We start from the raw sequence: 13,484 nt of genomic DNA, 5'->3' as shown, positions 1-13,484 counted from the left end.
TGAGATATTCACTGTTCTGGAAAAATGTAACATTAAAATAACGATAGCCTCTGTTTTGCAGCCTTTAACATGACAATATCTGACCTAAAATTAGAACTAGAGGCCAGTTCCAAAAGCTTTGTTTTTGGAAGGCTTATATTATTAATTGTTCTACCTTAATCGTGGAGATCTCCTAGCTTTTGAAAGTATTTGCTGATATGTAGTTTGCTTCCTAAGCTGTAGGTCAGGAGCAGTGCTGTGCTATCTGCTGCAGTGAGTACATCAAAGAAGAAATTGTAATGGAGCTTCCCTGTCACCACTTCTTTCATAAGCCTTGCATCACACTTTGGTTACAAAAGGTGTGTATTTGCTTTGTGAATCTACTCTGAATGTTTTTAGTTATTTAATAATTAATTATTAAATTTATATCCTACCTGTCCTCCAAGGAGCTGCAGGGAGTGGACATGATTATCTCTATTCCCATTTTATTCTAACAACAACCCTGTGAAGTTGGTTAGGCTGGGAGGTGGTGACTGACCCAAGATCACCCAGTGAGCTTCATGGCTAAGTGGGAAGTTGAAACCTGATCTCCCAGGTTCTCATATCTAAAAAAAAGTAATAGAATTGATGATGTCTGAAGGTCATGAAGCCCACTTCTCCTAACCCACAATCCATTGCTGCTTAAACCATGCTAACTCCACTCATTTAACCCACACTATCCTGATCAGGGTGGCACCAACAAAGAAAAGTAGATTCATTGTGTTGTCCCAGAGATGCTCACTTGATTAAAGAAAAAGGCTCTGATCCAGAGCTCCATGCTTCGGGCTGTTACTTCAGTAAAACAGTCCATATGGCTCAAGTTAGTGAACTAACATCTACAAACATGGAGAACACATGTAACAGCTTTAGCAGCTAGTCTGGACCCCAGTTAGTAGCTAGCCTGGCTATGATGAGCAGACTTCAGGTTTGTTGGATCTACTTCATTTTTACTACAAGATCTACCAGCCAGAACCAGGTGCAAAAAAGTTAGAATTAAAGGATTCCTCTGAACACAGTTTGAGCCTAGGAATGTTGTTTTCACTATCAGGATTGTGTTGAAGTCACAGCCCTTCTACACTCTTGATTAACTTCCTTCATTTCACCAGCCTAATTTAGGTGGAAAATTAGTTTTGTTGTTGCTGTTGTAAAATCACCCAGAAATCCAGCATTAGATCCCAGTCTGCCCACCCCTGAAGATTCAGAATTACTTGCAAATTTCACAGCTCTCTTAAAAAGTTTTATTTCAGTGGAACACAAGTAATATTTTAAGCCTTTCATGTTGGAAAAATTAACTGGATTATATTTGTGGTCATGACATTGTTTATGTTTGCTGTGGCAACAAGTCGTGACTTGACCTCATCCAGACACTAGTCCTTGGGAGGTAGAGGTGGGGAGTAGGTATAGTACTGCATACTTAGCTTCCTGCAGAAGAACTTAGAAAGAATTTTAGCTTTCTGAGATGTTAGCTACTTTGCATATTTTATACATATGCAGTGAACTTTCATAAAGTCTAGTGATAAGGACCTTTTTCAAATCTTTTAACAATTTCATGGTTTTATATACATTTGTAATAATATATTTTGCTATTTTATGTGATTAAGTTTGATGTTTTAATAGCTCTACCAAAAGTAGTCTCCCAATTTGCTTATTCCAGAGAAATCCTTTTGAAGTTGACATGACAATTCTGAAGTAGGCAACACAAAGATTGTGGTCTTTGCTAACCTAATTGTCTGCTTAATTCACTCTTCGTTCCCCTACATATAGCTGTTCCATCTAAGTTTATGTTTTGGCTTCCTTGAATTATTCATCTGTATTGCAATTAATCAGTGATACTTTCTCTCATCTAGTCAGGAACATGTCCTGTATGCCGCCATGTGCTTGCGCCTGTGCTTCCAGAGGCATCTATTCCTACAGTTACCTTCCTGCCTGATCACGATTCAGTCCACAGTACTTCAGGAACACAATAAAATGAACTTCTGAAAAGAGAGTTTGGCCCATCAAATTTTACTGTAAATTTCTCCTGTTTAATTACAATGTGAAATTGGTTTATATGTAAGTATATATAAATATATATTAAAAACACCTTAGAAAGAGAATGTATGACCTTTCTAAATGGTTTAGGTTTACAGTAAGAGCTAGAATTATCATACTGAAAGGTGTAAAAGCTTGCACTAGTTTTCTGCAGTAAAACTTGTTGCTGTTAACTAATGTCTAATGCTTATATTAAATTTGTCTCAAGGAATGATCACGTGTTCAGGTTAATGCAACTGCAGTGCAGTTGGAGCTTACAAACATTATGGATATAAACTGTTTTACATTATAAAATAATTGAGGCTTGGGTTGTTTCTTTTTGTTTAAAAATAGTGCCACTTAATTACTTTGTACATAGCTCTTTCATATTTGCATCAAATGTGAAGACGTTCTGTGATCACAGCAGTAGTATACTTAGGTTTCACTGGAAATAAAAAGCATAATCACACAGTTCTCTGTGATTTCATGATAACCTGTGTCTGTGTGAATGTAACCAGTACTAGAACTGTGATATATAGTTGGGCAGCTTTATGTAGTTCACAAACCTATACCATCTGACATGCCTGTTGTAAAAACCAAGGGCACAGCATTCAAACTACAGAAAGCCTATGGGAATTGGGTGCTTTCATTAGAATGTCAACTGTTGGAAATTAGATAGGGAAATTTTAGTGGCCAGCATGAGAATTTACAAAGAGGTCATATTGCACACAAAGCTACTGAAATATAATGGATAGAAATAACTCCCTGTCAGTAGAACATCTAAGATTAACTTACGGTATATTTTTTTTAAAAAAAATGTGTGTGCACTAGGGGGAGCTGCTTGGGCTTATCCGTATCCATTCATTCACTGTTTTCTACTATACATTGCAAAAGGTAAATTCAAAACACATGATACTGATGGTTGAAGAAATCATGTAGGTCTCTTAACAGTGAAGTGTGCGTGTGCACAAGTGCATTTATTTTGCTGTATAAGACTGTGAAACATGCATATTTGAGTTCTTCTGTCCAGTTCTTATTTAAGTTGCCATTCTACAAGAAAGATTTGGCCCTTACACATGAATTATCTGTTAATGGCTATATTTTTTCTTTTTTAACAGTTTTAGAGTATATTCTTCACTTGTTTGGTAAGAATAGATTTTGCAGCAGTGGTTTAGCACTGTAAGGAATTGTGGAGATGGGGAAGAATAATTCTGTACTTCACCCATAAGGGTATCAGATAACAATTTCTACAACAGAAGGGAAATAACAGCTGGACTCTGTTTGAAAAGGGTGTAGGACTAATTATTAAACTCCCATAGCATCCTTACACTGCTGCTGTTTCTCCCCCTCCTGTATTGCCAAAGTCGCAGCCTAGCAAGTTTGTCAGATCTAAAGGAAAACAGAAATCAGGTTCTCAAGTTGTCCAGCAATAGAAAGGCATTTTTATTCCTTCTGTATACAAGACCAGGTAAAACTGACTGGACTGAGATTTTGGTGAGAAAAGCATCCTTATCATGCTGGTAAATGAGGGCAGTACCCTCATTTTGCCAGGATGGTTTAGGTTTTTTTTCTTTTTTTCTTGATGATTTAAATCAATCCACCGTGGCAGAATGAGGCATATCTCTTGGTTACCAGCATTGTAGAGAATGCCTCTGTTGCCACAATGCCCAATTTAAATAAGGTCTTAAATCAGGCTTCTCAGCTTGAAATACATTCCTGAACAAGATGCATACGTCAGTTGAAACATACTGTTTGATACTAAGCAGCCTTTGTACAACGTAGGAGCAAAATCCAAAACTTTTGGTCATTTTTGAACATTCAGTCACACTTATTGTGTAGTAGTATTTGCTGAAAATAACTTGTAGGCACTACCTGATTTCAAGCAAATCCAGCACAGGAAAGATTAAACATGGTTGCTAGGGGAAAAGGAAGGAGAAACTATGAAGATTCCAAGCAGAGCTTGGAAGTAACTAGTTACAAGTAACGAATTACTTGTAATTCATTACATTTTTGAGTAACGAGTGGGTAATTCCTTTACATTTTGATTGTAATAGAACTAGGAGTAATTTTACTACTTTTGTGAAGTAATTGTAACGTTTCCAGAATTACTTTGGGGCATTACTTGGGGGGGGACCAGGGGAAGTCTTCTGCTCCTCTGATTTGTGAATGAAAATCATGTGCCTCAAACTGGGCTTCTGTGCAGTGTCGCTCTTTCCTCATGTGCTGTGGATGGGTAGGAGGCGCAGAGTGAGATGGGGTGGAGTAGAAAAAAACAATGATTTAAAAAAATGGATAGTGGTGGTGAAGAATGGAGGGGAGGGCGAAAGGATCCTGAGGTCAAGAACATGGATAAAGGAGGAGAAGGAGGCAGCAGCAGAATGGAGATAAAGAACTGTGGAGGTGAACGATGACAACGTGTGTGTGTGTGTGTGTGTGTGTGTGTGTGTGAGTGTGTGAGAGAGAGAGAGAGAGAGAGAGAGAGAGAATACTGTGTTTGCACTTGGCACACAAAGTGGCCTCCACCACCCTCTCTGGCTACTGTGCTGCATTTGTAGTATTTTAACTTTTTTGCATCTCGGGAAAATGTGTGCTTGGTGAGTGTTCCTTAGTTGGTGGCAGGGCAGGGTCTGGGAGGTGGTTAAGTGAGAGAGATTATGCTGGCTGGCTGAGTGGGGGGGATTGCACTTGGTTTGACATGCAAAGATCTGAGTAGTGGCCTCAGCCTCCCCCCCCCTTTACCAGCAGAGAGATCACCATTGCTATCTTATGAATAAAAATAATTATTCTACTACCTCTGTATGTGTTTGTTTATTTTTAATGTTGTTTTAGGCTACTTAGATGTGCAGCAGCCAAGGCCAGCACCTTGTAGGTGTTTTTTTCTAAGTAACTGAAATGTAATTGTAGTAATTACTTTGGAGGGAAAGTAAAGTAATCAGTTACTTTCAGAGCAATTGTAATTGTAACGATAATTACTACTTTTTTGGGCCATGTAACTGTAACTGTAATTTATTACTTTTTAAAAATAATCTTCCAAGCTCTGATTCCAAGGACTACTAGGAAATAAAACTGAAGCAGAACAAGTGCACTAAAAGGGAGGGCAAAACAGCAGCTCTTTAGGATCATATTTCCAGGTGTCCAAACAATTGACTTATCAGTCACAACTCTGACTTCACTCATTGGCTAATAACATTGACAGGCAGGAGCAGCCAGGCTGGCTTCTTTCACATGAATCACTTGGAGGAGTACACACACATTTTGCTGCATAATTTTCTTTCTTGGAGGGCTAGAGACTTTTTGAAAAAATGAAAGCTCAGATTCTGGGCTCCTTCGTGTGAGTACCATTGAATGCCTTCCACACCTAAGATTAGAGAGGAGAAAATCAATGAGCTGCATACCCTGAGTGTATAGGTGTAGTTTCTGTAGACAAGGGACTTCCACTGCCCAATTATTTTGATCTTTGGTGAGGACAGGCCCCATCCAGCTGCTGTAGTAGTAGCAGCACTAATACATAAGGTGTGTGAGGCAAATTTTGATGGGTTGAGGCAAATGCAGTATCTAAATACTTCTGTAAACTGGTGACAAGTAAACCTAGCGCTGTCAGCACGAAGATGCAACTGGCCTGGGAAGGATGACCTGACTTCCAAAAAAGCCTGCATATCCTTTAATGGACATGGTCCAAGCCTTGGCAATGCTTTCATGTGTATTGAGGAACTGTGGCCCTCTTAAGTCAGTTTATGAAGACCACTGAGGCACACTCATGTTCTCCAAGGCTAAGACACACACACCCCGATAAGATTCCATTGTGAGGCTGCCACACACTCAGTTACTCTCAGGGCTCTGAAGAATGTCAAGGAGAAGGCCACTTTAAATAAAGTTGGCTCAAATGTGGACCAACAGACTGAATCTTGCCTTACCTGATAGTATAACCAAGCTCATAAATGACTGGGTGATGGCTGTCAGGCTCCATTGACCCTGCTCTCTTCTAGCCCTTTGTAGCATGTTGCATCCTGAAGGAATTGCACAAGTCTGGAAAACCCCAGGCTTTTTGCTTAAAAGGATACGGCATAATTCCACCCCAATACATCCCTTTTCCAGGCTTTCTGCCGGCTCCACTTGCACCAGTCTCAGCTGAGCTGGATGGGCCCCAGGTGGCGGTGGAGTTCCCTGGTGGTACTGTGGCTGTGCCTGGAGTGGTGGGACTTCTGCCAACAGGGCTCAGTGGCACTGACACTCTTTCTCCTCTGCTGTAGCTACACCGCATCCAGCAGCCTCTCAGCCCGGCATATCTAGAAGGTGGATTGCACACTTAATAATCTAACAGTGCAATCCTATACATGTCTACTCAAAAGTAAATCCTGTTGAGTTCAGTGGGGCTGAATTAAGTGAGTATAGGATTGCAGCCTAAAAGCTGAATCTTTTGGTGCAACTAAGGATCGTATAGTTTAAGACAGCAGCATTTAATTTACATCACAATATATTACACATGTCTGCTAAGGTATGTGGAGGCTGGGCCTGGCAACCAAGAGGTCTTCTGTATCTTTAAAAGTTGTGCAGGGGGAAGGGAGAATTTCACCTTGTGGTTTTTCCCATTACAGTGTTGCAAGAACACCTGCACTTGGCTGAATTTTCTCTTCTCTTAAAGATACAGAATCATTCTCAGGCCCTGAGCCTGGCAACCCTAATTGGTATATATACAATTAACACCAAGTGTCTATTCCCATGTCTTTTGGAATCAGCTCTGGAGAAGCCTGCAGTAGCAGGAAGGGAATAAATTCCCACATTGTCTGTAGTTCATGAACTAAATAGGCATCCTAATTCAGCCTTCTTACTTGGGATCCAGTTATCTCAAGGAGGGCCTCTCTTTCAGTGAGCTACCAGGCCCAATTCAATGTGTTAGTACTAGCACATAAAACCCTAAATGGCTTGGGACCCAAGTATCTAAAACAGCACCTTCCGCAGTATCAACCATCTTGGTCTCTACGATTGGCAGGTGAGGCCTTGTTGGTGGTACTGCCATGGGGAGGGATTGCCTGATTGGCACTGACCCATGACAGCCTTTTCAGTGGTGGCTCCCCATCTGTGGAATGCTCTCCCCAATGAGATGTATCAGTCTCCATCACTACTGACTTTCAAGGGGGATTTGAAAACATTCCTGTTTAGCAGGCATTTGATGTCTGAAGAAGACTGATCTCTGCCAACCCAGGGATCACTGGATGAAAGAATGTTTTTAACTGTAACTGTGTTTTAGAATGTTTTAAACTATTCTTAGAATGCTTTTCTTTTGTTGTTAAATTGTTTTGTTGATATGTTTGCTGGCCTGGGCTCCTTTGGGAGGAAGGGCAGAATATAAACTAAATTAAAATAAATAGTCTGCTTCATCCTGCCTGGACTTTAAGATCTGCCACAGAGGCCCTTCTTGTCATTATATCACTGAGCAAAGCCCAAGGTATTTTAGCTTCTCATGGTGTCATCCTGCCTAGGAAATGTTCTTCCTGTTGAGGCACGGCTAGCAGCACCAACAGCATTCAACTCTTGACACCAGCTGAACACCTATCTCTTTCTCCAGACCTTTAGTGATGATGGGTGTTGAGATATTGAGACATCTAGTATTTCCATCGGAAACAGATTACGTGTTTCAGATCTGAGATGGTTTTATTGCCTGATTTTACTGTATGCTTTCATTGTTTATTTGAATGTGATCTACCCTGAGATCACTTTTGATGAAGCCTACATATATATGCTGAAGGTATTAATGTTGAAGATTTTAATTCATAAAGATGGCATTTTCAGCAATTACTTATTCAGTAAATGGGGTTGTGTGCATTCATGAAAGAGTACGGACATATTATATACCATGCAAGCATTCTCTGAGTTTAGCATTTTCCAGAATTAGTGGTTCATGTACACACTAGCACATTGTGCCAAACATATTGATCTCCATGCACTGTTGCCACAATAGAGCGTTTAAATATAGTAGAAAAGGCTGGCAAGCTCACTAAAAATAGTGCACTGGCAACTAGCCAATATTTGAAAAATGAAATAGAATGAGTTGGTGTTCATTCAAGCAAAACATCCATTCATTGCAATGAACTGAAGAGTATAAGATTTTTTTTTCTAAAAGGGTATTGTTCAATGTTTCTCATATTAACATAATTTTATTTTAAAAACTCAACCATTTAATAAATGCTATACAATTGCATTTAGCATTACCCCGTTTACTGTATTCCTTCTAGCACCAATTATTCTTACTCAAGATCTACTGTTGTCAAGCCCTTGATCAATAAACTAACTCTTCTTGTTGATTTTCCAGCTATTTTGCATCCTATTATCTAATTCCAGTTCTAACAAAGGAATCCAACTCAGGGGAAGCCTGTATAAATGGAGCCAGCACAAGAGGAGCTGGCAGAAACATCAGCCACATCCCATTGCCATTCAGGAGCCTCTGGGTTGGCTGAACGCTGGCTCAGCTGGGAGCTGCATGCAGAGACCAGAAAGTAAAAGCCTGTTCTCCCAAATACCCCGGGAGTAAGCCCTCTCCATTGACTTCTATTGCAATTATTTTTCCTGTCGTGACTTTTGCCTGGATTGGGACCTACAGGGGCACTCCAAACATAAATTGGATGAGACCTAAGGACACACCCCTTTTCAGGCCTTGCTCTGGCTCCACTTGCCCTGGTCTCGGCTGAACCTGCTGGGTCGTGGCTCAGCTGAACTAAGGGACTTACACTGGTGTAGCCTGGCTGAGCCAGGACCCAGCTAACTCAGCTGGAGATTTGCTGCATTCAACTCCCCTCAGATCAACATAAATGCAAGTTGGATTGTGCCCTAATACCATTTTCTGATTTTATTCTAATATCCTTTAGAAAAACAGTGGTTAGATGCCTCTCAGCTTTAGATGGCCTTTGATCCTGCTAAGAACATAAGAAGAGCACTGCTGAAGCAGACCAAAGGCCCATCTAGTCTAGCATTCTGTTTGTCACAGTGGCCAACCAGTAAGAACACAAGGAGGTCAGCTCTCTTTCGACTTGTGCTCCCCAGCAACTGGTATTCAGAAGCATACCACCTCCAATATTGGTGGTAGTATGCAATCATCATGGTTAGTAGCCAATAGCCTTAATAGCCATGAATTTTAATCACCTCCTTTTAAATCCATCCATGTTTATGGCTATCAGTAGTACATCTTGTTGATCACTATTTCTTAATGCCAACTGACAGCAGGATGTGGCAAACATTCTGAAGACCGCTATTCAGTGTTTCAATGTGTACATGATTTATTTGATGTAACAAAATTTATATACTGCTTGATTGTAATAAAACCTAAAAGCAGCTTACAAAAAATAAAAATATTAATAAAAGACAAAAACAATTAGTCAGGTATTTAAAAACAGTCAAAAACTAATATCACTAAGCTAAAAACAGATAAAACACATGTGACTTCTATTTATTTTTGCAAAAAGATTCCAGAAGGTGGTGATGGATGATAACCCATAAACTCTTCAGTATCTTTGCTTTAGTATGCCATAGGACTCAACTTTCTTTCTCTTCCTTTTAAATGTGTATTTTAGTCCAAGGTTGAAAATCTTGGAGATTTGGAGAAAAAGGCCATCCATATGCTAGTGGCACCCAGTTCTTTACGCTCCTGACCTTTGTTTGCTGGATCCAGATTAGGGTTGGGATCTGCTTGCTGGTCCCATTCTGCATTCTGTCAAACTGCAGTGCAGTTTGAACCATCTTTGTTTGTAGCTGCTACCTTCGATTTTCATTTGGTTTGATAAGGACAAGCAGGAAGGACATTTACAGGGTTAATATAATAGAGATTAACAGGGAAGCTTAGAGATCCTCAACCCGTTTTCAAGGCTTGCCTTTACACGCTCTGAGAGAGACAATAATACTCCAGACCGACATAACACGTTTTGTATTCATAGACCATGCTCCACAATATCAGATGCATGAAATCAGAGCTTGGAAGATAACTTTTAAGAAGTAATAAATTACAGTTACAATTACATGGCCAAAAAAGTAGTAATTACCATTATAATTACAATTGCTCCGAAAGTAATTGATTACTTTCCCTCAAAAGTAATCACTACAATTACATTTCAGTTACTTTTTTTAAAAAAAAGTGTCTACAAGGTGCTGGCCTTGGCTGCTGCACATCTAAGTAGCCTAAAACAACATTAAAAATAAACACACACATACAATGGTAGTAGAATAATTCTTTTTATCCATAAGATAGCAATGGTGGTCTCTCCACTGGTAAGGGAGGTGGGGAGGGAAGCAGAGGCCACTACTCAGATCTTTACACATCAAACCAAGTGCAACCCCCCCACTCAGCCAGCAAGCATAATCTCTCTCACTTAACCACCTCCCGGACCCTGCCCTGCCACTAACTAAGGGACACTCACCCAAGCAAACATTTTCCCCTGAGATGCAAAAAAGTTAAAACACTGCAAATGCAGCACAATAGCCAGAGAGGGTGGTGGAGGCCACTTTGTGTGCCAAGTGCAAACACAGTATTCACACACACACACACACACGTTGTCATCTTTCACCTCCACAGCTCTTTATCTCCATTTTGCTGCTGCCTCCTTCTCCTCCTTCATCCACGTTCTTGTCCTCTGACTCCTTTTTTCCTCCACTCCATTCTTCACCACCACCATCCATTTTTTTTAACCAAACTATTTTCTCCACTCCCCCCCGTCTCACTGTCCACCTCCTCCCTCGTCACCTCCTACCCACCCACAGAGCATGAAGGAAGAGTGACGCTGCACAGAAGCCCAGTTTGAGGCTCATGATTTTCATTCACAAGTCAGAGGAGCAGAAGACTTCCCCTCTTCTCCAACCCAAGTAATGCCTAAAAGTAATGCTGGAAACATTACAATTACTCCACAAAAGCAATAAAATTACTCCTAGTTCTATTACAATCAAAATGTAAAAGAATTACCCACTCATTCCTCAAAAAAGTAATCAATTACAAGTAATTCATTACTTGTAACAAATTACTTCCGAGCTCTGCATTTAATGCAATCCTAATACTTGCCAATTTAGGTTTACACTTCATGCATCTTGTGAGGTGGACTGAGGTCCATGAAACCATATGCTATAAAAACACATAGTTTTAAGATGACATATGACTCTTCGTTTTTTCAACTACTACAAAATGTCAATATGCTTTCAGTGATATCTTTCCAAAGGAATCTAAACCTGGATAAGTGCTGAGTACTTGGAGCCTCTCACCAGTAAGAAAAAGGAAATGATGGTTGAGCTACACAATGAGGATGGCAAAATGATAATAGATGACAAAGAAAGGCAAAAGTGCTCAAATCCTACTTTGGCAAACATGAAGTACAAGTTGAAGGGGCAGGATTACAGCCTGAGATTGATAGACAAATGGTCAAGGAATATCTAATTACTTTGAATGAGTTCAAATTTCCAGAGCCTGATGAACTGCATCCTAGAGTAATGAAGGAACTGGCTGAAGAACTCTCGGAACCTCAGTCTATATTATCTTTGTGAAATCATGGAGGATGGGTAAAGTACTGAATGACTAGAGGAGGGCTATTGTTGTCCCTGTCTTCAAAAAAAAAAAGGCAAAAAAGACGAATCTAGGAACTACAGATCAGTCAGTCTGACATCAATCCCTGGGAAATTTCTGGAGCAGGTTATAAACTGGTCAACGGGTAAGCACCTTGAAAACAATGCAGTGACTTCCAGGAAGGGTGACTTCGCTTGTGCCTGCTTTTGGGACGGGCTCCCGCCTCAAAAGAAGCTTATTCAGATATAAATCAGTCAGAACATTTTTTTTTTTTGACTGATGAAATTTCTCCCGGGCAGGGAGAAACGTAGAGATCAACCTCAAAGCCTGTTTTTGTTGGGAGGACTGGATTTCATTAATTTATGAGATAAGGTCCAGCCAACAATGCCGGACGGACTTCCTAACAAGCTCTATCTGCTTAAGCGATACGTTTATCTTTTCTTGAAAGAGAGAACGGACTAACAGGCAAGCACCCTTCTTTCTATTATTTTTTTTACTTGGTTTAAATTGTTGCAGCAAAAGGAGATTTGTCAGATTGATCGGCTTTGGACAACTTCTGGGTGAGATATAGCTTTTCTCTGTTATTCACGAAATTAACAGCTTATCTCTGTTTCTGTCGCAAAAAGCTGTCCTGGAAGTGCATTCTAAAGATAATAAACAGAAGAGGGATTTCTATTCCTGATTTCTATTCCGAGGAATATTATATTGTCTGGGACTATTCTCTTTTTGGTCTATTTTATTTTGACGAATCTGCTTCTTCACGACGCCACTAACTGTTTTGATGCTGGGAACTAAATTTATTTTGCATTCTTGAACATAGAGAGATAAGGCAGGTTGCTCTGTTTATACTGTGATGTCATCAAGCCTGGAATATTAACCCAATTGTTGCTGAAATAAGAAGTGGTTCTTCTTTATTTTTGTTTTGCTTTGTTTTCGTGGTTTTAAAAATGGCAATCAAGAAAGTGGCTGAGAATCTGGAAGTAATTATGTTTCAGAAAATAATGGATGAGATTGAGATAACGAAACAAACCCTGCGACAGGGTAGTAAGGAGCTGAAAATTGAACTGAGCAAAATGACGCAGGAGTTTAAAGAAATAGGGGACCCTGTGAGAGAGGAGAATGAGATCAGAGATGAGAAAAGAAAAAATAAAGGGAAGATACAAGCCCTGGAGATTGGAATAAATGTGGAATTGGAAAAAGATCTGGAGTTTATGGATTTTAGAAATAAAATCTACTGTTTGGAATTTAACGTTATCTCTGAAGAAATTAATGAAGATATTAGAGATAAAGTTATCAATGGCTTGGATAATCTTCTGGACTGGAATGATGTGATGGAGCTTGATATAGAGAAAATCTATGGAATTAACTGCAGTCATGTGACAATGGAAAAACTCTTAAGAGATGAGCCAGTGCATTTTCTAAAAAAGAAGAACACAGATATGAATTTACAACAATGTTTCAGCAACTTATTCAGAATGGATGGCAAGAAAATATTTGGGATAGAGGAAATTCCCATCAGACTCTTATTATATGACTATGGCTACAACAGCAAGATTATTATGGAATACTGATAATGGAAGATTGGACACTGAAATTACTGGACTTAACAGGACTATTGAAGATGGAAGATGGAACTAATAGGGATAATGGAATAATGGCTATTGAAATTATTGGACCTAACAGATTCTGATGAGATGGATTAATCGAAATGTTTATTTGGACTATGATTATGACAATAAGATTATTATAATTATTAACGAGATGGATTAATTGACATGTTTATTTGGAGAAAAATTGATAGATATATTTCTTAAAGAATTGAAACCTCTCTTTGACTTTTTGTGGAAAGAATAAAGTAATGTTTATGAGATTTGATGATTAATTAAGATAACTACTGGAGGAAAGTGATTTTATAATATGA

At 39.4% G+C, this 13,484-nt stretch overlaps 1 protein-coding gene across 4 annotated transcripts in view; it reads left to right on the top strand.

Annotated features, from left to right (window-relative positions):
- The window catches only part of PJA2 (praja ring finger ubiquitin ligase 2), a 66,718-nt gene extending 64,197 nt beyond the window's left edge, over positions 1–2,521 (top strand). For all 4 annotated transcript variants that reach the window (XM_061623767.1, XM_061623759.1, XM_061623749.1 and 1 more), the window contains 2 exons: positions 217–338; positions 1,866–2,521. In XM_061623767.1, the coding sequence (XP_061479751.1) occupies positions 217–338; positions 1,866–1,985 (242 nt within the window). In that variant the 3' untranslated portion in view covers positions 1,986–2,521. The remainder of the gene's footprint in view (positions 1–216; positions 339–1,865) is intronic.
- Positions 2,522–13,484: the final 10,963 nt, after the last annotated feature.

Source organism: Rhineura floridana, chromosome 1 (genome assembly GCF_030035675.1).
Source record: "Rhineura floridana isolate rRhiFlo1 chromosome 1, rRhiFlo1.hap2, whole genome shotgun sequence".
Classification (NCBI taxonomy): Eukaryota; Metazoa; Chordata; class Lepidosauria; order Squamata; family Rhineuridae; genus Rhineura; species Rhineura floridana.
The sequence above is the reverse complement of the archived record's forward strand: the minus strand, read 5'-3'. Positions and strand labels throughout refer to the sequence as shown.